This window comes from Cydia amplana, chromosome 1 (genome assembly GCF_948474715.1).
Source record: "Cydia amplana chromosome 1, ilCydAmpl1.1, whole genome shotgun sequence".
Classification (NCBI taxonomy): domain Eukaryota; kingdom Metazoa; phylum Arthropoda; class Insecta; order Lepidoptera; family Tortricidae; genus Cydia; species Cydia amplana.
Genome location: NC_086069.1, coordinates 19,417,867 through 19,443,653, shown reverse-complemented (window position 1 = coordinate 19,443,653; position 25,787 = coordinate 19,417,867). Strand labels below are relative to the sequence as shown.

General features: G+C 36.9%; 2 protein-coding genes across 2 annotated transcripts in view; one reads left to right on the top strand and one right to left on the bottom strand.

Annotated features, from left to right (window-relative positions):
- Positions 1-20,626, top strand: part of LOC134650041 (phospholipase A1 1-like) — a 37,231-nt gene extending 16,605 nt beyond the window's left edge. Inside the window, exons 6-8 of the mRNA XM_063504868.1 lie at positions 18,786-18,977; positions 19,190-19,367; positions 20,495-20,626. Of these exons, the coding sequence (XP_063360938.1) occupies positions 18,786-18,977; positions 19,190-19,367; positions 20,495-20,552 (428 nt within the window). The 3' untranslated portion in view covers positions 20,553-20,626. The remainder of the gene's footprint in view (positions 1-18,785; positions 18,978-19,189; positions 19,368-20,494) is intronic.
- Positions 5,295-17,076, bottom strand: LOC134649935 (aldehyde dehydrogenase X, mitochondrial-like). Its single transcript, XM_063504739.1, has 11 exons — positions 16,990-17,076; positions 13,486-13,590; positions 9,326-9,593; positions 9,091-9,207; positions 8,340-8,527; positions 7,414-7,516; positions 6,901-7,082; positions 6,394-6,555; positions 6,113-6,270; positions 5,813-5,887; positions 5,295-5,435 (listed from the first exon to the last, which is right to left on the bottom strand). Exons 1-11 carry the CDS (start codon positions 17,017-17,019, stop codon positions 5,360-5,362), a joined length of 1,464 nt encoding a protein of 487 aa, XP_063360809.1. The 5' UTR covers positions 17,020-17,076; the 3' UTR covers positions 5,295-5,359.
- Positions 20,627-25,787: the final 5,161 nt, after the last annotated feature.

Below are 25,787 nucleotides of genomic sequence, written 5' to 3'. Positions count from 1 at the left end.
TATCATACAATATCACGTGGTCGCTGAAGATCGATCGAACAAATTTGTACTTGCTTACGTATGTTCTGCTGATGTGTTCTTGTGTGTTGTAATAAGGTTTATGTGGATGGCAACACTATCTTTGTTCGGTTGCAGACTATGATACATACCTATACAATTTATATAGGTAGGAATTAATACGTAAATATCCATATGACTGTGTGATAAACCAAATCTGTGCGCATATGCAGAACTTTTTTTTGGTTCTACATGAGTAGAAAGTGGCCATGGGCATCATGTCAGACAATGTTTTTGATGCAAAGTATCTAATATTTCTAAGGTACAATTACGATTTCTAACGAGTTACGATTATGAGGCCTCAACTACCATCGTCCATATAATTATAATACCTATAACTGGCAATTCGTATAGCTTATTGTTAAGATAAAAGATCCACTACCGATAGCCAGTTAAGAGTGTTGCAATTGGTAGTTGGTACACGAAGCAGCAGGCCGATTCGAACTTACAATTTGATCTTATTTTGATAACAATCGCCCATGTAACTCGCTTGTACACCGTATGTGTACTGACCTATTGTATAGTATAGGAGATCCGGCATATATGGTCGACCTTCACCGATCTGTCTGACGGATGAAACTTACATATTATGAAAGAAAATATGTTCCTGAACATAAATAAATAGGGTTGCCTAAAGAAATATGGTCAAGGCTATTTTCAATTAATTAAAAAAAAAATTTTTTTTTCTTCAAATTTCACCGATCTGTCTGACAAACGAAATAAGTTCCAATGGAAAGTATACAACTTGTACAACATAAATCAAATAGGTTGCCTATCTTTTTCCGGTCACTATTATGTGGTTGCCTGGTTTAAACAGGTGAGTTTTTATCGATAATTGCACTCATCTGTCTGACGCTTGAATTATACATCAAAATGATGGTAATTTTATTGCGAATATAGTGGCATAGGGTTGCCTGCGAAAATCCGGTCACAAATAAGGGTTGCCAGGCTTTTAAATAAAATAAGAAGGGAAGACTTTTAGCGATAACTCATAAACGGCTCAACTTATCAAGTTTGTTTTAATTTTGTTTGAATGAGTTTTTTAAGCACTATTTTTATATATTTTTTTTTCATATTTTTTTGGATCGATTTTTCAAAAGTTAGCCCCCCATTTATTTTTAAAGACCTATCCAACGACACCCCACACTATAGGGTTAAAACGATAAAAATAAAATCACATACATTTTGTTTCTTTCAAAGCGATTATTTTCGAAAACATTCACTTAATCAAAAAATGTATTTCTAAGACCCCTATTTATTTTAAAAGACCTATCTAACTATATCCCACATCGTAGGATTGAAGTGAAAAAAAAAAACCTCACATACATTTTGTTTGGTTAGAAGCGATTATTTTCGAAAATGTTCACTTTATCAAAAATGTTTGTTGAAGACTCTTATTCATTTTAAAAGACCTATCCAACGACATCCCACGTATTAAGATTGAAACAAAAAAAAATCGCCACACACATTTAGTTTCTTTCGAAGCGTTTATTTCCGAAAATTTTCACTTTATCAAAAAATGTCTATAGAAAACCCCCATCTATTTTAAAAGACCTATCCAACGACACCCCACATTATAGACTTGAAACGATGAAAAAATTTTCACACACATTATGTATTTAAAGCGATTATTTCCGAAAATATTCACTTTATCAAAAAATGTTTTTCTAAAACCCCTATTAATTTTATAAGACCTATCCAACGATATCCCACATCATATGGTTGAAACGAAAAAAATAATGCTCACCTACATTTTCTTTCGTTAGAAGCGATTATTTTAGAAAATGTTCACTTTATCAAAAAATGTGTGGGGTGTCGTTGGATAGGTCTTTCAAAATAAATAGGGGGCTGCAAACAAATTTTTTTGATAAAGTGAATGATTTCGGAAATAATAATTTAGAAAGAACAAAAAACGGTTATTCCTTCTAACTTTTGAAAAATCGATCCAAAAAATATGAAAAAAATCATAAAAATAGTGCTTAAAAAACTCATTCAAACAAAATTAAAACAAACTTGATAAGTTGAGCCGTTTATGAGTTATCGCTAAAAGTCTTCCCTTCTTATTTTATTTCAAAGCCTGGTAACCCTTATTTGTGACCGGATTTTCGCAAGCAACCCTATGCCACTGTATTCGCAATAAATTTACCATCATTTTGGTGTATAATTCAAGCGTCAGACAGATGAGTGCAATTATCGATAAAAACTCACCTGTTTAAACTAGGCAACCACATAATAGTGACCGGAAAAAGATAGGCAACCTAGTTGATTTATGTTGTACAAGTTGTATACTTTCCATTGGAACTTATTTCGTTTGTCAGACAGATCGGTGAAATTTCAAGAAAAAATGTTTTTTTCAAAAATTAATTAAAAATAGCCTTGACCATATTTCTTTAGGAAACCCTATTTATTTATGTTCAGGAACATATTTTCTTTCATAATATGTGAGTTTCATCCGTCAGACAGATCGGTGAAGGTCGACCATATATGCCGGATCTTAGACTAATAGTGGCTAGAGCTAGGAGATTTTAAAATCTCTATTACTTTTTATACAAGGGGAGCTGTTTAATTACTGTCAATAAATAACATAATATATACTCTATTTCTATACAGACGGAGTGGAGTCTTAGTAATAGGGTCCTGTTTTTACCCTTTGGGTACAGAATCCTAAAAAGCTGCAATGGTACTTAGTTTTAAGTATTTTGCATAAAGAGAAAAAAAAATCTGTTTTTTAATATAGGTAGGTAAGTATTGTAATAATATATTATGTTTATTTATAAGTCCCACTTAGGGCGCCTGTACACGGTGCCGCCACCGCGCCGCCGCCGCGCTGCCGCCGCACCATTTCGCTATGTACACGAGACACGTAAAGCCTGCCGCCGCACCTCCGCCGCGCCGCCGCGGGTGCGGTGTCGGCGCGGAGGCGGTACCGTGTACACGAGCCCCTACGGCGGCGGTGCGGTATCGGCGCGGAGGCGGCACCGTGTACACGCGCCCTTATTGTTTCTTACTTGATTTGATATTCTGAAGTGAGTTAATACACTAGCAAAATAAATAATGATACTTATATTAATGAAAATGTTACAATTTTTACATGAAAATGTTACAGTCGCCCTAAAGAAAGACAGACTCAGAGGTCTTCCTCGAGCTATCTCGCTCGGCACATTTTATGGAGGCGAGTTAATAGCTCCCCTTGTATAAAATCGTCCTGGGTTCGAGCGAGATGCGTTGTGACTAGTAACTTATAAGCACAGAATAAATAATAGGTATAGGAGATTAAAACGTTCAAATTCCGCTCCAACTATCTAGGTTTATTTGGATAAATGACCTTGGGGTCATTGCCAAGGTTATCAAGACTAAAAACGTTGTTCATAGCCAAATGTTTGTATGTCGGTTGAGTTTAATAAAAATCCTATTATGATTTAGTTAATAAAATTAAAAGGTTTGTATCGCACCTATACATACTGAATTGTAGTAATAATAGGCTACATGACTAATTTTCATTTATGGTATCAATCGATCGGGTTTGTTTTTAGGATCAAATGTCTATATGGGACCCATTGCATTAAAGAAACACAAAAGTCAAAAATTGTAGTCAAAGGCCGACAGTCGCACTTCACTCGCGAAACGCCCTATACAAAACGGCCAGGGGCCGTGACGTCATCGCCCATCTTGTAGTATGGACAAAACAAGAAAATTGCGTTTTTGTCGGTGAAATTTGCGTTTATGTATATAGTTGCTATACAACATTTTTTTGGGTGAAATTTAAGGAATCGAATCCCTTACTTTTATCGTTTTTGGAAGTTAAAAAAACTTATACTTTGAAACTTTCAGGTCCTGTATTTTTGTAATTTTTCAATATTTTAGTTTAATATCCACATTATTGTGATAAATTGCTCGTTTGCTATCTATTTTACTAGATTTTGTTATAAAATTCAACATGTGTCATATTATCACCGTGATAGCTAGACGGTGTAAGTAAACATTTTAAGGGCTAAACTTTTAAAAGGGAATTAAGAGGAAAGGGGAACGGCCGCTTCTTTATACAAACGTAGGCGAAGTACTTAAATAATGTTTGTTTATCACGATGGATGTTTTCTTTGTGTCCAAGTAAGTAAGTATGTAGATATTTACACCTATCTAATTAAGTTCATAGATATATAATGCGTATATGTGTTCCATATCCAACAAAAATATCTTAAATGTTATTTGTTTAAGTTTGTGTCTTCGTTTCAAATTAAGCATAGATACTTACTGAATACAAGCGCCTTTGGCAATTAAATGTAAACTGGTGTTTGTTGTAAGCATATTTCGTAGAACCATTTCAAAAGATATACCAGACTTAAACATGCAAATTTTACAATGTTAAAAACAAAATGAAGAGGTAAATAAGTGTGATATTCAAAATAGCTGATCCTAAGCGTAAGTAATAAATTATAAATATGAAAGTATTAAAGTGACACTGACCAAAGAGTATTAAATCACTAACACTGACACAAGAATAGGGTGGTCAGCGTAGTATATGAAAGCATTTTAAAGTTGGTCAAACCAATTTGTCAGTCAGTAAGAACCAGGAAAACTATACTCATTCTTTTCTTTTGGATGCTAGTACTAGTGTAAGACAAAGATAGTATGATTCTCTCTGTATATGTTTCAAATGGGACAGTCCTTTGACAAACTATATCTTTGTTATGTCCAAGTTATGACCGATGGCTTCATTTTTAGGGTTCCGTACCCAAAGGGTAAAAACGGGACCCTATTACTAAGACTCCGCTGTCCGTCCGTCCGTCCGTCCGTCCGTCCGTCTGTCACCAGGCTGTATCTCACGAACCGTGATAGCTAGACAGTTGAAATTTTCACAGATGATGTATTTCTGTTGCCGCTATAACAACAAATACTAAAAACAGAATAAAATAAAGATTTAAGTGGGGCTCCCATGCCTCCCATACAACAAACGTGATTTTTGACCGAAGTTAAGCAACGTCGGGCGGGGTCAGTACTTGGATGGGTGACCGTTTTTTTGCTTGTTTTGCTCTATTTTTTGTTGATGGTGCGGCACCCTCCGTGCGCGAGTCTGACTCGCACTTGGCCGGTTTTATTTTATTACATACAGACTCCGGCGTGACGGGAACAACTTCGCTGTGGCCGCCTGGGACTTATACATACTTATAATAAAAAAATTAGGGATGAACGATACATATATTTCAAATATCGTAATATTGATTACTTTATCAAAATATTACTTAAAACAGAATTAAAGTGTTGATAACATTATTTTATATCCAAGTGCATTTTCGCCGCGGTCTTACAGAAGAGGTTTTTTTGGAAGGCTCAGGGTTACAGTCTTGATTTCGAGGTATTGTAAAATACCATCCTCTCCCCTGGAACAAAAAAAAATATAAGTTACAATAGTTATTTTTAATCCTCATATTTAAACCAATGCCTTATCTGTCCTGCATATAAATGTTTCTGAATAATCACTACACTTTGTAGACTCTCTACACTCGTACCATTTTTAACAATTGTAACATATCTCCCACGAAGAAAAACTCTATTTTAAGATTGGGTCGTTGAAGGTTAGGTTTGGATTTTTATGATCGAATGAATTGTTATTTCCTGACCACAAAATATTTTTCTCTTTTGCATACATCGAAGAGAAGCAGGCATTATCTCTCAGGTCAGGAGAGGAATTAATTAATTTTAATTATCAGGAAGAAAACCCAATACGTTAGTATATAAACTATAAAAATCAACTTACAACTCTCGCCCGATACCAGATTCCTTGAATCCGCCAAACGGTGTTTGAGCGGTGACGTGTTCATAAGTGTTGACCCTGTAAACATAAACACAGTAATGTATAATAGTGTGGTGAACATAGTTATAGAATGTATGAAGAAACATAATTTAGTACACGTGGCACAAGAATTCGTGAAGATGTTGGCATCCAGCTCAGACGGTAGTTGGAGTTGGCTGTAGGTATGGCCGATAATCCTCGATCCTCGAATTTGTGAATGCTCTGCATGGGAATAAATATTTATTTTGATAAAATGTGTTTTACCACACGGAGCCGGCTCGCACGTGGCGGACGAAAGCCAGGGCAATATTGACGTCGTTGGTGACGACCCCGGCTCCTAGACCGTAGTTGGAGTTGTTGGCGCGATCCACCACCTCCTCAAAAGTCTCGAATTTGTGAATGCTCTGAACTGGACCAAATATCTGAAATTTGTTAAAAAAATAACAATATTAAACCAAATTAACAGTCGACGGTGACTTAAGGTTATTAGATGACATATACACAACAGCTTATAAGCTATCAATTGAATTCAACAAAAAGTTCACCTCTTCGTTCGAAATTTTCATGTCATCAGTAACATCTGCAAACACGGTTGGCTCGATGAAGAAGCCTTTGTTACCGTGACGGTTTCCACCGGCAACACAACGCGCCGACTTCTTGCCCACTTCGATATATCCCATTACTTTGTTAAACATTTCCGGATCAATCTGAAACGTTTAATATAATTATAATAATATATTGCCAATAAACTCCGGTACTTATTAGATCTAAGTTATTAATCAAAGAGATTCGGACTTCGCTCCACGATTGATTTGTACAAAATTACATAAATAATTTTTTTGATCAGTGGTATTGTAAGGTACCTACAATACATATTTATCTCCCATTTTCATTTGTTTGCTAGTTCAACCCGGTTCCATCTAAGGCGTAGGATTTCAGCTTTACAAGATTAGTGTTTAGATATTTTGCTACTAAACTCAAGCACCAGCAAATGTATAAGATCGCGTTAAACACTAATCTATTTATAATGCCTTTGATTCTCGATCACTTACCTGAGGACCCTGTTGAACATCTTCGTAAGGGTTACCTACGCTCCTTTTCTTCGCTATTTCAGCAGCTTTCGCGACGAATTTGTCATAAATTCCCGATTGGACGTACGTCCTGCTACCGGCTACGCAGCATTGACCAGCGTTCGCAAAAGCTGCCCGGTGGGCAATATCGGCTGCTTTCTCAACTGTGGAATAAAACAAAACACAATTGTATGCATTAGTGAAACAGTTAAGTTACAGCTTACATGTAAGGTCATTACACAAGTTACCTTCTTAGCAAATTGCTCTTGATTTTATTTTCTTCTACGTTAGGTATACAAGTATGGAAGCGGAGAGCTAGTATGAGAGTATCCCAAACAACAATGTACTTGAATCTGAAGTATCTTAACATTCCATAAGTCTTGTTAGACAGCTCTGTATATCTATGTAGCTTATTTAGGGATAACATTTAGTGGTTGCTACATATCTATAGTTATCTAAAAATGGTGTAATCCACAGGTTCGCGCATACACTCACCATCTGCATCATTGAAGACGACCAGGGGACTCTTGCCTCCGAGCTCTAAAGTGATCCGCTTAAGATTCGCTGCGGATGCTCCTTTCATGATGATACGTCCAACCTATGATAGCAAATAAAACTCGTCTTATATAAGTAAATACAGGTTTATTCATTTTGAAATATAAAACAAAGGCTTTTTATAGCAAAATATTTTTTATTTCAGAAAAGTTGTAGATTCAATAAAGATCAGAATAAGATGGTTTAGATAAGTACCCTACCTACCTAAAATCAAGAGTACCTACGATTAAAAACAACTAACATTATGTATATTTATAGTGGAGGCAAATAAGTTTTGCCTAACAAGGAAATAAATTACTTGCGCCGCGCCGCGCCGTATTCGTGGTGTCATACCACTCTCATACTATACCCACATTAGCAATTCTAGTTTGGTTCGGCGGTTGGACAAACATATTGACCTTGACGTTGATGCTTTTAAATTAATCAGCCGTGTAAGGTAAACGTACTAGTGCTCGACATGCTAATGCCCAATTGATGACACTCTGCTGTCACCTCTATTGACAATGACTTAAGTTTCAAGATGACATGTACTGACTGGGACCGCGTCGAGCACCAGTACGTTTACCTTACTCGTAAGTAAACCACTTAGAAAATTTTATTAAAAAAAAAATGTTAGGATGTGCTTTAGGTGCTTTTAAAACTGTATTATATTCTTTTTGTTCGGGTGTGCTTTAGGTGCTTTATAAACTGTATTATATTCTTTTTGTTCAAAAAGAAATTTAACTTCTAAACACTAACACGCCATGGTCATGGATCGTTCAATAGATCAATTATTTTTTCTTTGAATGTGGTACCCAAACCGTCACCGAGTTTGCACCTACAGATACAAACTAGGCTAAGTTTACTGCTGTAACTTAGTTTCTTACTTCTGTAGAACCAGTAAATGCAACTTTGTCGACGTCGGGGTGGTGGGTCAGAGCAGCCCCGGCCGTCGGCCCGTATCCCGGGACCACGTTCACGACTCCCGGCGGGAACCCGGCTTCCTTTACTAACGCTGCCATTGCTAACGCCGTAAGAGGAGTCTGCTCAGCAGGCTTAACGACGATGGTGCAACCTGGGGAGCACAAGTATAGTGTTGCGATTTAACTAAACCCAAAAGATATTCATTTAATTAAAATAGTAGACTGTTCGACAACAAGATAAATACTTATAGGGACATTCTTACACAAATCGACTTAGTCCAACGATAAGCTCGAGAAGGCTTTTAATACTTAAATACATAGAAAACATACATGACACATGATATCTGTGCTCATCACACAAATAATTGCCCTTACCGGGATTCGAACCCAGGTCGCTACCCACTAGGCCAGACCGGTCGTATTCACCCGAGACATTCAGATTTAGACTCGTCTACTCAAGCCATAGGGGATGGCCGCTAGTGAAGTCGAGTGTTACGGTGTTGTTGTACTAGAGTCATACTAAGCTAATTTAGCATCGATTTTGACAGCACAGACAGTGCAAGTGTTATTTTAAACATCAAATTTCTTTGAAATTATGACGTACTTGCATAGTCTGTAATATCAAAATCGCTGCCAACATAGCTTGGTCTAACTCTATGTGTGTCTTGTTTCTCCTGTTTTAAATTCGAAAAATATTGTTTGTATTAACACTTACCGGCAGCTAAAGCAGGCGCAATCTTCCAAATAAACATGGGGATTGGGTAGTTCCATGGCAAAATTTGTCCGCATACGCCAACGGGCTCCTTGAGAGTGAATGTCAGGACTTCACCGTCTGTAACCAAAAAATGAGTTTCATATCGCAAAGAAGGCTTTAAAAGTGTAAGGAATATATACTTTAGACGTTCATATGTCACTGATATCTAATTATCTACCCACTAACGTCATCTCACCTGCAGGGATAGTGTTTCCGAGAATCTTGTCAGCTTTGCCGGCGTAGTACCTCACGATACTTGCAGCCCAAATAATTTCACCATAAGCCTGCTTCACTGGCTTTCCGCAGTCCAAAGTCTCCAGCTCACTTAAGTATGTAACGTCTCTTTCCATTAGGTCAGCCAGTTTGAACAGGAGCCGACCTCTTTGAGAGGCGTCAAGGGTGCGCCATTCTGTATAGCGCTGGAACGCTTTCTTGGCGGCTTGGACAGCGATGTCTATGTCAGCCTTAAAAATATTTTTTATTGTTAATAATTATAATAAAAATAATGACATAGGTATAAGTTTATTCATTATAAATGCATAGTATAATTATATAAATGCATAATATAATAATATAAATGCATCTATACATATAATAAAGCTGAAGAGGGTCGAAAGTCTGTACATGGAAGATATTCGAAAAAAAGTTGGTTGGGGATACTTAGAATCGATAACAGAACACGTTCCAACAGTTTTTAGAATTTTTGTCTGTTTGTCTGTTTATCTGTTTGTCTGTTTATCTGTTTATTTGACCGCGCATCACGTGAAAACGGCTGAACGGATTTTGATGCAAACTTTACTAATCTGTCAAGAAAATCCCTGGCCCTATTTTAGGCTAGAAAAATTCAACCCCTAAAAGGGGGGGTGGCCACTACACTCAATTAAGTTATGTTTGCACCTGAATCTTATGGCGCTAACTTAAGAAAGTGGTGCAAACTTTTTTTTTGTGTATGTACTTTGTAAAAAAAAACAAAAAATTTCTTAGTTAATGTCAAACGTCTTTTCAAATACATATTAAATCACATTTATAGACGGGTCTATCGCAGGTCCATTGACAATAATTAACATTATGTGAAGTGGGTGGTTTGAAAATATGATGTCTACCCCAAACTTTTTCATACACTTTTCGTCGGGTAGTTGCACAAATCTCTGTTTTGACATTTTGTTGGGACATCAGTTAGCCGCGACCACGACCAGTGAAACCTGTGTCGAAACGTCGGTAAATAACGGTAATAAAATACATTTCGAGATAGGCCCGTCTATATATAAATGTGAGTTAATATGTGTTCAAAACGCGAAAGTTTTTAAATTTTAAATAGGTATTATGTCTTTGTAAGTGTCAAATAATTTGGGACTTGCATTTTAAACGCGTCACCATGCCTTTCCGAAAAAAAACAATTTTCTCGCGAAATTCTCGCAACGTATTGAGGTTACAAGGTAGCACGGTCTCAGGAATCTGAGGAAGAATCGGAGACGTTCACGCAGTGCGAAGAACGGTTGACCGCTCAGCGGATTCGCACGACAGACGTGCTCGACGGTAAGTACTGTGGTGTATCAGCGGGTACTGGAGAGTCGTACGTCTATACTTACCTACACATGCGCGGATATTGGCAGAAATCAAAAGTGAACAGGCAGTATATACCTAAATCCATTAACACTGTCTTGGATGAAGGCAACGCCACAACAGACCCTCTGGAGTTCCTAAACTCATTGAGTGCTTCAGGACTCCCAGCACACACATTAACCTACATTAATACTATTGTTCTGTGTTTAAGCACTGACAACCTGAACGCTTCGGGCCTTCCGCCCTACGCGGAGCTCGGCCTTCGGCCTTCGCACTTAGACACTTATACTATTGTTCTGTAATTAAGCACTGACATCCAGGACGCTTCGGGCCTTCGGCCCTACGCGGAGCTCGGCCTTCGGCTTTCGCATTAGATATCCACACCAAAATTCAACCATTGCGGCTGTGTCCCTGACATAATAGCCTCTCTCAATTTTTTCTATCAAAAAAATTCGCGCTCGCTACGCTCGCGTTTTTAACTTTTAAGGTTAAGCCTAATTTGATAAAGGTGGCATTCTGGGCACCCTACCGAGTGACTACTACTACGACTTAAGCATTGACATTCTGGACGCTTCGGGCCTTCGACTCTACATGAAGCTCGGCCTTCGGCCTTCGAATTTAGACACTTATACTATTGTTCTGTGTTTAAGCACTGACATCCTGGACGCTTCGGGCCTACGGCTTTCGCATTTAGACACTGATGCCATTGTTCTGTGATTAAGCACTGACATCCTGGACGCTTCGGGCCTTCGGCCCTACATGGAACTCGGCCTTCCAGATATCCACACCAAAATTTCACGTAAACCACTGCGGCTATATCCCTGACATAGCCTCTCTTCTTTCAAATCCTATTCTATCAAAAAAAAATTCGCGCTCGCTTCGCTCGCGTTTTTAATACGATTTTAAAGGTTAAGCCTCATTTGATAAAGGTGGCATTCTGATGGGCACCCTACTGAGCGACTACTACTACGACTTAAGCATTGACATCCTGGACGCTTCGAGCCTTCGGCCCTACGCGGAGCTCGGCCTTCGGCCTTCGCATTTAGACACTGATACCATTGTTCTGTGATTAAGCACTGACATCCTGGACGCTTCGGGCCTTCGACCCTACACGAAGCTCGGCCTTCGGCCTTCGTATTTAGACACTTATACTATTGTTCTGTGCTTAAGCACTGACAGCCTGGACGCTTCGGGCCTTCGGCCCTACATGGAGCTCGGCCTTCGGCTTTTGCATTATTTAGATATCCACACCAACGTTTCACGTAAACCATTGCGGCTGTGTCCCTGACATAGCATCTCTCAATTTTTTTTCTATCAATAAAATTTCGCGCTCGCGACGCTCGCGTTTTTAATACGATTTTAAGGGTTAAGCCGTACTTTAATAAAGATGGCAATCTGGGCACCCTACCAAGCGACTACGACTTAGGCCAATTTTTAGGGTTCCGTAGCCAAATGGCAAAAAACGGAACCCTTATAGATTCGTCATGTCTGTCTGTCTGTCTGTCCGTCTGTCCGTCTGTCTGTCCGTCCGTATGTCACAGCCACTTTTCTCCGAAACTATAAGAACTATACTGTTGAAACTTGGTAAGTAGATGTATTCTGTAAACCGCATTAAGATTTTCACACAAAAATAGAAAAAAAACAATAAATTTTTGGGGTTCCCCATACTTCGAACTGAAACTCAAAAAAATTTTTTTCATCAAACCCATACGTGTGGGGTATTTATGGATAGGTCTTCAAAAATGATATTGAGGTTTCTAATATCATTTTTTTCTAAACTGAATAGTTTGCGCGAGAGACACTTCCAAAGTGGTAAAATGTGTGTCCCCCCCCCTGTAACTTCTAAAATAACAGAATGATAAAACTAAAAAAAAAATATGATGTACATTACCGTGTAAACTTCCACCGAAAATTGGTTTGAACGAGATCTAGTAAGTAGTTTTTTTTTAATACGTCATAAATCGCCTAAATACGGAACCCTTCTTGGGCGAGTCCGACTCGCACTTGTTTTTAATTTAAGTGTTATTTAATAAATAACACTTAAATTAAAAAGTTATAATTCAACATTTTTTTACACTGTTAAAAGTAATCCCCGGTACATTCATATATGTAGATATTTGATATCTATAATATTCTCCTTTCCTCTAATCTTACTTCTAACTAATATAATATTAGACCTAAATTCGAAAGTTTGTTAGGAAGTATGGATTTCTATGTGTATAATTCTTAATTTATCATGCTCAGAATGATTTGACTGGAGGACAGAATTGGATGATATTTGCCATGGCATGTCCATTTGGATAGGTACAGTCAAGAACGTAAAAATACAAAAGTAGTACTGTATTGTCCGTTATACACCTACTACTCTGTGTCATTTAAATCACGTCTAATATTGGAATAAGGGCGAAAAAAACTATTGGTTTTGGAGTGTAGTTTTGTTTAGTGGTACCTACCTAATTGTAAAATATTTTATCTGGACTTCAGTCCGCTAATCGTATCCATCTGTCAACTTTACTTCAAGTTCCGCCTCCAGGGGAGAGAAAGAGAAATTAGAGATCAATTAGCTTACTGACACAGACCGAATTCCACGCGGGCGGAGCCGCGGGCACAGCTAGTAATATAATATAATGCATTATAAATGCATATAGAGTCACTGCAACTGCAAATATTGCAATACTCATACCAACTCGCGCGCATGAGGGCGTCTCGAGAGAGTCGAGGGCAGTAACATGCGTGGGGCGGTTGCGGACAACTATATCCAGCAGTATAGTTTATTCTAAGTAAAGATTATACCTTATCTCCCTCAGCTACTTTAACTATGACAGACTCATCTTGAGGGTTGATCGTAGGAAAAGTTTTCTTGCTAACAGCATCCACCCATTGGTTGTTGATGAACAACTGTAAATAGATAATAATGTTAGATTGCACAAAAATAACTAGTGTATTCGTTATTTATTACATAATATATGTAGGTATGTACTACAAAAATGTTTATGTCTTCATATAATAGAATTATAATGACACAAGGAGATACATTTATATGCGTAATGTTATAGCCACTGAATCGGCGGCTTGAAGATTTACGTTGATATTAGTGCTTTTAAATTAATCATATATGCAAGAAATTGACTTACAAAATAGTTTCAGGATGTAGTTCACATTTGTATTTTATACCGGTTCTTAAATTACCTACATAACATAGTTGCATATCTTGTTTAATGAGACGTTATTGAAGTAGTGTAAAGTGATTAACAACATAGTTATTATTAGATAAACATATTTTTAAAATAATTGTACCTACTCTTACTTATCATGTAAGTACCTACTTATGAGGTAGGTAGGTAGGTATTCATAGTTCAATACATATGCATATGTCTGCACATCTGCTGTACATACATATTATGTACACATGTTGTTTGGGTCGATTGAAAAATGTCTGGGAAAATTATTCACGTAACGTTCATTTAGATTCAATGTGTCTGAAGTGACTACAACAATGGGACCAGGGTATCTGGAGGACCGTTTATAAGGGCCGGTTGCACCTAACCTTCCGTATAATAACCACAACTACGTTCCCTAAAATTTGTATGTATGGGAAAATGCATACCTATAGTTCTTTGCGGAGTAAGATATGCAAAATCCGTCGATTGTGTTTTATGCAACCAGTTGTAAGTAGTGTAAGTACCTGCCTATTTAGTATTCATTTTTGGGTATTTAAGTACTCACAGTAAATTTCCAAAATTAAGTAGAGTACGTCACATCGGTAGGAACAGTAGCAACGGAAGCGGCTATGTACTTACGCTGTATGCTCTTTTAATGGGTATTGCGTACGTCCAATCAAAAGTTCAACTAGATGATCGTCTTGGCCTCGAGTACATACTCGTACCTACTAGCGCAGCACCATACATGCAATAGTGCATTACTCTATACTGCACAAGCTATAATCGTAAAATATGTTGTAGGAAAGCGTAGCGGGTAAATTCTACGCATAACTATGGTCTATCTGTTAAGCGTAGTATAGTTTTTACTTTTATTAGTAGTAATGGCCACTGGAGCCCAGTAAAAAGCGATAATCTGAGAAGGGAGCTTAAAATTATTTTCTTTATATACCGCCTTTTACAAAATGTACATTTGGTAGAGATTTTATATTTACTTTGATTAAATTTTATAATTTAGATGTAAGTACCTATAGTGTGCTGAATAAGTGAATACTTATGAATATGTTATACTTAAAGCTGGTGATCTTTGTCCAAAGTGGCAGTTGTTAACAACAATGACACTATTATTCTGGTCATCACAATGCCGGAACCTCGCTGTGTGTAATTTCAGCTGCCATACAATACATGATGCCTTATTATGAATCGTGTTTTGATTGCCGTAGTATGTATGGTCTCCGTGCAATCACCAAGATCCGATTCTAGAGGTAAGTAGATGATTATACATATTATACCTACCTCTAGATTCTCGAGAATACAAAAACGCTGCTATTAAGTATGTATTGGGGCAAAAAGTTTGTGCCATCTCAAGGCAACGTAGCCAAATTAGCGGAAACAGGACTTATAGTTTCGTCATATTTTACCTAGAAACTGTACTAAACAGGGTGTTTCTTGAACCCTTTGCCATAGCTGACCATGTAGGACATAGGTATTAGGTACTGAATGAGTTTTTCATGGGAATCTACAACACTACTTTGACTTTCCCAAATTATTGTTGTTGTACTATTAAGTAGAAACACCCGCAAACGATGTATGCTATTAAGCTTCCAAATAAATTCACTGTCTCGGGCGAGAGTCGAACTCGCGAGATTGGATTATATCATACTCTGGCAAAGCCACCGAGACTACATTGCGAGGACAATGAATATTTCCACCATATGCGCCTTAGGTACGCGCCCCTAGCAACATCTACCATAAAAGTATTACTTTCACAAAATTTTAGCAACCTGCCATTTTCATTCTGTGTATTTTTAAAGAAATATAGTAGCCAGTTTCTACAATTTTGACCACGATTTAAAAAGGGTCGGTCGGATCCTCAGATATATAGGTAGGTATCAATTTTCAACATGATCACGATCAGAATAAAATTAAGAAAATCAAGATGGCTGTCGTTTTTTACAGTTTTGACTACGGATTCATATCAAGGGTCCTTTTGCATCCTCAAATATAAATTTTCAACATGATCGAATATCAAAACCTTCGAAATGCCGGAAGGTGCCCCTAATTACTAATAGCATCGATGTAAACTATTACGCTTTGTTTCGCTCGCTTGTTATATGAGGTGTAAATTATCCCATTGATTGGTACAGAATAACCAACCCGCTCGGTTATAGGTTACTTAGGTATAGGTATCTACATTTAGTCTTGCAAATTTGTTTTTTTTTTCTTTACGTTGTTTAAATTCAAATATGTAAAACAAATGAATATTTAAGTATTTATAAAATTGGGTAAAATTTGGTAAAATTTCACTCCTTTAAATATGTGCAGTTTACCACGGTTTCTGTATGGTGGGGCGAGAGAGGATGACATTGACTGACCGAACAATTATTCAAATTCATATCTTATACCTATTTTAAATTAAAATGTATGCAAAGTTAGGAAACACTGCTTAACAATTTGACTCAAAAATAGATGACGTAATTTATGAACAGCCCCATACAGTCTATTTTCAGTCTGGGGAAGTTGTTGATAAATTCAAAATATCGCATGTTAATAGTAGTTTATGCAACAGTGATATAATAAGGGTTCTTAAAATTCAAGGGTCGAAGTTACAAAACGAGACGTAGTCGAGTTTTGTAAAAAAAGACCCGAGAATTTTAAGAACCAATTATGAGCTGTTGCATACATTACTTTTTCTATGACAGCTGCAGCAAAAAAAAAAAAAAAAAAAAAAAAGTTATTATTAAAAATAAAGAGTTATTATTAAAAAAAAGAGTTATTATTTAAAAAAAATTGAGTTATTATTTAAAAAAAAATTGAGTTATTATTTAAAAAAAAAAGAGTTATTATTTTAAAAAAAAAGAGTTATTATTGTAAATGAAAACATACCTCTTTCAATCAAGATGATCGGAACTTGTATCTTTAAAAAAAATAAAGCAGTTGTATTATACTCATAAGATGACTGCTAGCAGTCATCTTATGAGCCTATAGACAAAGCATTCAAATGACATTGCTTTAGATATCACTGTCAGTCATTTAATTGACACATTTAAGTGCTGGAGTAGAAAAATATTCATAATAGGATTAATATGTACATATTAGGTTATCAAATAAAATAGGTAACTCGTAATAAATCCCTTACCTTAGTATATTTGATCTCGACGTTCGACATATTGATATTGAGGTTAGTTGTTCGTGACACGTGCGCCGCCGGCTCTGGTCTCCCGCAGAGTGTCTGATGTATCGCCTGTTAGCTGCGACTGCCGACTGTTATTGTGTTGTACAGTCAGCAGCAGAAGTTGCTAAGCCGGCCGGGTGTTCAAAATGATCTTGACGCGACTTTATTGTTAAGAGAATAAGAGCGTGTCAAGGTAATTTTGAACGCCACGCTCGCTTAGCAACTTCTGCTGCTGACTGTATTTATACAACAGCGATTGGTAAAAATTCAAGAGCTTGTGTTTGTTTTACTGATAAGGGACTGAAGTGACTATTCTGCCTACGTGGCGTTGTGAGTTAGGTGTAGGTATATATAACACCGGTGCCTAAGCTATATGTTATTATGCAATTTCCGGAAAATTATACAGGTCTATAATCGTCTTATTTTTCAGCGTTCGTATTATCAAACATTAGTATTATTGTATCATCAAATAAAATGATTATTACATTTAATTATAGAAATACGTCTATGATGACTTATATATACATTTATGATTTTATGTCTACGTTTATACTATTTGGCTACATAAACGAATGTAAAAACCCCTCAAGTTGACTATAATAGTTTGACGGTACCTACATATGATCTATTATTTTTATCAGTGGAATTAGTTTGGCTAGGTAGATAGGAATGAACAGCAGAACTAGCAAAAGTACCTAACTAAGCCGGTGAGATGTTCCAAACTTCCAAATCATTTTCAAATAATCTTTACACACCCAGTACGTCAACTCGCACAGCTACGGTACTTCAGCTACCTCTGCTGCTGAGTGTTGTAAATTTAGATGAATAATTTTATTAATTGGCACGGATATAGACGCCGAAAGATTTTTCATTTAGGGCTACCTATAATCAGGGGCCCATTTTTCGAACGGTACAAGTCTAATACTTATTATACGGTACGGGCCCAGCAGTGTCAGTTTACACTGTGGTGGTTACATTCGTAACACCGTAGGTAATATGTAGCATACCTACAGTTACTATTCGATAAATAAGTTGATTATTTTAAAACATTCTTATCACTTGTTTACGGTCTCCACGTTCATTATATTATATACGTATTAATAAAGAATATTTATGGATATTTGCTTCGATATTATCGAAAGGATTTACGGCATAGCCGGACGAACCAATAATATAGGTAATATATGATAATAGGTTCAGGGACTAATAGGTATCACTGGTATCAGTCTCTGATGTAGACTTAATTATATCGTAATTTCTTTTCACAGAGTTGGCCCTTTCAACTAATATTGATTCACAAATTTGGGGGTAGGGGTCACTACCTGCGCACCAAAAACATACCTAATAACTCTCCCTCGTAACATACTTAATCTAACACATTGTTGTAAAATGATGAAGCACATTTTAAAGTTCGCTTATCTGATAGTGACAATTCTGTCTGTACTGTACTGTACACGATAAAAAAGCGCAATTCACGGCGTTTAATTATTATCATATTGTTCCCTTGGGAAAAGTACTTGACTTTAGATTATTTAGCGATTTTTGGATTCATTCTACAAATCAAGTATTTGTTTTTAAGCAGTGCTAATTGCTGATAATGAACGGAATGCAACATCTCATCGACAAGTATTTTACATCTTTGGACTATGTAATTGTGATTGATAGGAGATACGTTACGGTCGTAAATAATTTTAATGGCATTTCAAAGAAGTGTATTTCTGTTAAAGATTATGCAATATTGAAGTCTGTTACTTTTTCAGGCTTAGACCCAGCGCGTCCGCTAGCATCCGCCTACGGCTCCAGCCAGTACCGTCTGACACGTCACGACGCGCACGTGGTGCAGGTGATCCACACGAACGCCGGCTTCCTGGGCGAGTCCGGCCTGATCGGACACGCTGACTTCTGCGTCAACGGCGGCAGGACTCAGCCTGGCTGTCAGGGGCACTTTATGCGTGAGTGAACGTTGTCTTTCATACCGGCTACCCCCTAAGATAAAGTACCTACAGATTTACTTACAACTGCAAGCGCCGGTACAAATCTCGCTACGCTCTTACGGCGTTAATCTATACCTACCTGTAGGTACTCGTACATTAACGTTGGATCAATGGAATAGTAATGTATCTTTTTTTTATTACCACGACGTCTCCGTTGTCATTGTACACAGGGATAGCCCGATGCAGCCATTTCATGAGTTCCTGCTATTTTGCGGCGAGTGTGCGGCAGAACAGGAGCATACGAATGGTGGGTGTGCCGTGCGATTCCAACTGCCCGAAGGACCGCGGCCGCTGGGGCATACGTTTTGATAGGCGGGCCGTGCGAATAGGCGAAGCCACTCCGGATACGTGAGTATACAATTGTAATGTTTAACGTCCTCCCGGCGAGCGCTTTATGCATGTTGACTGAAAAATAGGATGGCAAAGTTCTTAGATAGGTACTCGTTTTCCATTTTTATTCAGGCGCTCAGAATATTGGGTATATTTGAATATTGGATATAATAATACCTACATTGGATATTATTATTGGGTAAAATTTAATAAGCTTTAATGTTGTCCAAGACTATATTTCCATAGAATGCGTAGATTCTGAGTAAAAGGCGAATGTTTAGAGGATGAAACACATTTTCCAAAATGGCGGCGGTTCCTCGAGGTCTCCAAACGTCACATGGTCTGGACATGAAAGCAACACGTTTTATTAAGGGGCCCACTGATTAACAGTCCGCCGCACGGTATCGGCCTGTCAGTTAGAACAAAAAGTTGACAGCTCCGAATAACTGACAGGCCGATACCGTCCGGCGGACTGTTAATCAGTGGGCCCCTTTAGCAAATTTCAGAACAGTCCTGGATATTTCGACCTTTGTCCTATTTCGATTGTGCGAGTATAAAATAAGAGACAATAGATAAGACATCACAATTACACAGCACAAACGTAACAGCCCTCACTGATGCACTAGCTAGGTATTACACTTGAAGTTACTAAGAGCTCTTAAATGTTAAACCTTTTAACCGCCGTAGACTGATATATAAGACATACAAAATCGGACTCATTTCGCAGCTGTCTGATAAATAAGACAAAACTTCGTGTAACTTCATACCCCCGGCGACACGAGCATGCTCGATGACGTATTCTATGGCGGTTAAAAGGTTAAGCATTGATGCTTCCATGCGCGTTATCGCATTTTTCTATTTTAAGAGGTATCAGCAGCAAAGGTAAAGTCACATGTAATGAATGACAATGGGAATTTTAAATGATCAACCAAAAAGTTTATTCAAGATAATTTAGTTTTAAAAATATAGTGCGTTTAAAGCACATTCACATTAATTCGTACATTTACTACCTTTTGGATATTTTTAAGTCTGTGTGTGTAATTACATCTTTCATCTCAACTCTTCGTCCGACACCTATAATTTTGTATTAGTTATCATACATTTCATGTCCGACTGTACATAATGAAATAATCATCTTTTTCCAGGTGTCGAGGCATGTACTGTGTCAGTCTAGATCACGAAGAAGCATGTCCATTCGATTAATTTAATAAATTAGTAAATACGTTATTTAATTTAATATTTTTAATTGTACATAAAATGTATTTATTACCTTATTTTTTGGTCATACATATCCGTTAAAAAAATTAAATATGTTTAATATTAATGCATTGTTTCGCTAGTCCAGAATAAAGCCCTTTCGGATCTTTCGAAAACAATACGAAAGGTTAAGGTAGGTACTGGAAAGTCCGTTTATATAAAAGCAATTATTTAGTGGGAATAGGAGTGATGACTTTTATATTTTAACCGGGTTCAAAAAAAGGCGGAGGTTATCAATTCGAACGTTCTTTTTATATGTAACATCTCAGACCTCCGTCATTTGTAAACCGATTTGAAATATATATACCTATTTTTTTCTTTAAATAGGTTGTCTTTAAATAGGTACCTATATAGGTTGTCAACATCTACTTCTGATGATGAAGTAACTTCAGTCAACCTCAGTACTTTGTGTACTGAGACTGACTGAAATAGCATAACACGTTCGTACGTTTCCGTGAAAATACGATGGTAAAGGATTATTTACTACATTTCATCTGTACAAATATTGGGGTTTCTCCTACACGTCAAATTTGTGGTTTATAAAAAAAACCGGCCAAGTGCGAGTCGGACTCGCGCACGGAGGGTTCCGCACCATCAACAAAAAATAGAGCAAAACAAACAAAAAAAAACAAGCAAAAAAACGGTCACCCATCCAAATACTGACCCCGCCCGACGTTGCTTAACTTCGGTCAAAAATCACGTTTGTTGTATGGGAGCCCCACTTAAATCATTATTTTATTCTGTTTTTAGTATTTGTTGTTATAGCGGCAACAGAAATACATCATCTGTGAAAATTTCAACTGTCTAGCTATCACGTTTCGTGAGATACACCTTGGTGACAGACGGACGGACGGACGGACGGACGGACGGACGGACAGACGGACGGACGGACGGACGGACGGACGGACAGCGGAGTCTTAGTAATAGGGTGCCGTTTTTACCCTTTGGGTACGGAACCCTAAAAAAGAAAAGTCTGTTTTACACAAAAATCCCTGACCCGGTTTGGTGTCGTACTCGTAGAACGGCAGAAATTCGTCAAACTTCTATTCCTTCGGTGTCGTTGTGAATTTTAAAATTGTACATGCAAAATTGCATTCGTTATTATAATACTGTGCTCGAATCGTAAGGTTCCCGTAAAATAAATTGCCGGCGAAGTAGTCGCTAGCTATACGCCCAACATCGATTTTTCTTGAATAATCGTTCTGAAAAAAATATACAAGCATTAATGCGATATGAGCCCCATGACGGTCTTTGCTGTTTTAAATAAATAAATATCAGGGGACATCATACACAGATCAACCTAGCCCAAACTAAGCAAAGCTTGTACTATGGGTGCTAGGCGACGATATACATATTGATATAGATAAATACGTACTTATAATTATACATAGAACACCCATAACTCAGGAGCAAATATTTGTGTTCATCACACAAATAAATGCCCTTACCGGGATTCGAACCCAGGACCATCGGCTTCACAGGCAGGGTCACTACCCACTAGGCCAGACTGGTCGTCAAATATGTTTTTTTTTGTAGCGTACTGAAAATAAATGAACTTACTTCTAATATTTCGCAGTTTTTTGTTAAATTGAACAAAGAGTTGAACAAAGGGCGGATGAACAGATGTTCGCAGGGTTTATTCATTTGAAATCGTGTTAGCTCTTTACCATTTGACGCCAATAAAACAATTTTCCCCTAGAAAAATAATTTTATTTTTAAAATTCATATTTCAGAGGCCGATTCTGACCTTGATAATAGATTGATGTGTGTGAAATGGAATCAGAGCCGTGTCTTTAGGCATCTCGCTCGCACTTATTAGTGCGAGTGTTAATTTAGTGTTGTCAAAAGTTTTAATGTCCAAAATTCGATATATCCTTTGCCTCTTTTTCTTGAGGGATTTTTCAGTATTCTAAAATACTTTAAGAGGAAAGGGGACGACCGCTTCTCCATACAAACGTAGTCCCCTTTTCATGTTTACACAATTTGATGTATTCTGGCCATAGCTATGCCCCTCTCCTACGTTTCATGTTTTTACATTTTTTTAATTATCATAAGAGCTACGAGCGAGAAACAAATTCTAGTTAAGTATAAGTACAAATTTCTAAATGCTCCTAGCTCTTACAATAATTAAAAACTTGAGATTTATCAAACGAAAGCGCATAGGTAGCTGTGGTTGATATACTTACATCAAAATGTGTCATATATTTTCAATAATGTTAATATGCAGAGACTGCAGAGAGGAAAATATGGGGACTACGTTCGTATGGAAAGGCGATTTCGGGGCGGTCGTCCACTTTCGATTTAATTAAAAGTGCGTGTTAACTTACGTCAGTTACGTCCCACCCAATCCTTGCCTCTGCTGTCTTGCTCAGGTTGCACGGAGCGGGTGAACGCCTATTGAAAAATAGTTTGAGCACTTAGAGCAACGCAGACTGAGGGTCTACCGCGAACCACGTTCGACGTGTTGCCTCCCTGTCACACTTACATACGAATTTACAAGTGCGACAGAGAGGTAACACGTCGAACGTGGTTCGCGGTAGGCCCTCTGGCGCGGACGCGTGCGACGAATTTTATCTGCGATGATAATGATACCCGCGGGTTTGCGTCCGCTCCGTGCACCCAAGCCAGATAGTTTAGGTTGGGTTAGTTACTCAAATATTTACCTTAGTAGGTGAGCACTTTTTTAGAACTTGAAAATTTATGTAGATTGATGTTTCTCCTGTTACATTTGCCTCCAGTTTAGTACAATTTATATGTTTTGGTCCAGAACATACGGTAAAGGAATTTATTCGCATTTTATATGGGCCCTAAAATATATAGTATTTGATCAGATTTAAGTTGTAATTAATTAAAAAAAATACTTGATACTGTCTTCGATTACCACGATACCTATATAGTTACTCATGAAACAAAACTATCTTTGTCTTCCGTTGAGTAAGAATCATATCCGCTGCAATTTAAAACAGAAAAAATAAACGCTTTCTATGTCGCAACACACTTATTGACTCAATGATAATTTTTGACGTGAGACCAAGTCAAAGACCCATTTGGTACAAACACTCAGCTAAAATCAAAGTATTTATAAGTATGTACTAGGGTAAAGGCACCAGTAGTCAGCCTTATAACGACTTTTTTAAGTTTGAACGTTCGGCATTTCTACAGGATTAGTCGGATAATTAAACAAATGACATGGTTAGATCAATTGTTTATCATAGTTTAAAAACAAAATATTTAAAAAAATAACAATCCTCTTTATAATATCTCTAATTAAGTTTAAACAAAAAGTGACACTTTTCTCCAGTAGTCAGCCTCCAAAATCCAGTAAGCAGCCTCTGTGTACCCAGTACTCAGCCTACATAAACTATTCATAATAATTAGATCAAAATCACTAATATTTATATCAAAATCAACGATATTATAATATTTATTTTTTCTTTATAATTTTTGTTATCGTTATTGACTTATTTATTTTACATTGTCGGCACGTTAGTTCTAAGATATTATTATAAAAATTGTATTCTCAAGTAAGCGAATTTTGTAAATTCTTATTGAGAATAAAGTTCTTAAACCATAAACCATATTATTGTAGTTAGTTGGTTAGTTGTAGTTTTTAATTTTAGTTTATAATTTTTTTGCCTATACATATGTATTACTTACCTACTTGTTTAGTTATTTAATAAATAAAAAATCTTATAGGTACATACAATTCTTATGACACGAGATTTGTTGGCCATAGGTACTTAATTATTCTTGCAAACTAAGAATCGCAATATTTACTTTCTATTAATTCCTCCGTCAAAAATTAATGAGGTAAATCAGGTAATATATAATTATGTTCCTAGTAGGTATTCGGTAAAAAATAATTAATCGAGTCTATGCAGATCTAATTATCATTAATAAACAAAGTCATATACCGACCAGGAAAAAGCAAAATGATAGTTATGTATAGTTAACGTCAAAAATATGTATACACTTTTGAACCTTATTTCAATGAGATAGGGTTTAAAAATGTGGACATATTTTTGGCGGCGACGTACCAATCAAGGTCAATGGCTGAGTACTGGATCCGCGAAACCCAGTGCTCAGCCGCATTAAAACGTTATTTCAAATGCGGCTGACTACTGGGTTTTACTTTAAATTGACTAGGGCATGCCTAACTAAATTTGAAAATGTAAATTTAACGGTCCTAACGGTCGCATTGGCTCGAAAACAATAAAATAAACGAATAACCCAAAGGTCAGCCGTGGGGGGCTGGGCACTGGATTCTTTGGAAAAAAGTGTTATCCAGTGGCCAGCCCCCTCAATTTATAAGTGAAAAATTGATATTTTCATTCAAATATAATGCAATTTAATAGATAAACTAATAAATAAACCAATCATTAACAAAAACATTAACTTTTAACATTAAAACATAGTTTTTCTTGCCTTTTAAGAGAACACCACGTGCAGTAAAAAATATGGCGGACATGACACTATTGCACTCGTCGACAAACAGCACCTGTATGAACGAGTATATTTCTTCCCCCCGTTTCCTCACCGCACCTGTCGTGTGACGTATTAACCAATAAGGAACCAAAGCTCCTATTTGAGTACTCGCGATTTGTTTAAACGAATATACCAGATATTTATGACCAATAAACGGCTCAAAAGGCTGACCACTGGTACCCGGCTGGCCACTGGTGCCGTTACCCTACGTTCTTTGTAGCAGCGATTGAATAAAAAACCTTATAATTACGTATAATCATTTTGGTATGTTTTTTTTTGTCTTAATAGAAGTTAAATATATGATAGCTTAAGTGACCAATAAGGCAATCATCCTTTAGCCAGATTTACACATTATGCAGATTTTTTTTTCATTTTATAATACCCACAAATTATACTCACAAAGTTCATGTTAGGTTTACATAAAAAGAGAGAAACTAAAATATTAAGAATTATGATGACTTGCATGTTTACTACTTAATAAGTGTACATTCAGAATAAATAGCCGTGTAAACAATACAGGCCTTTTTGTTATTTTGAATGGTCAACCATCATACATAATAAGAATATTTAAACGATAAATTTACAGTAACTGCTATCATTACATTCCATTATGTATTTAAAGTTCTAAGTATTGTCTTCCTACGTACCTAACTACATAATGATGTTATATATGTATTAGTAGTGTTGTATTTTCAT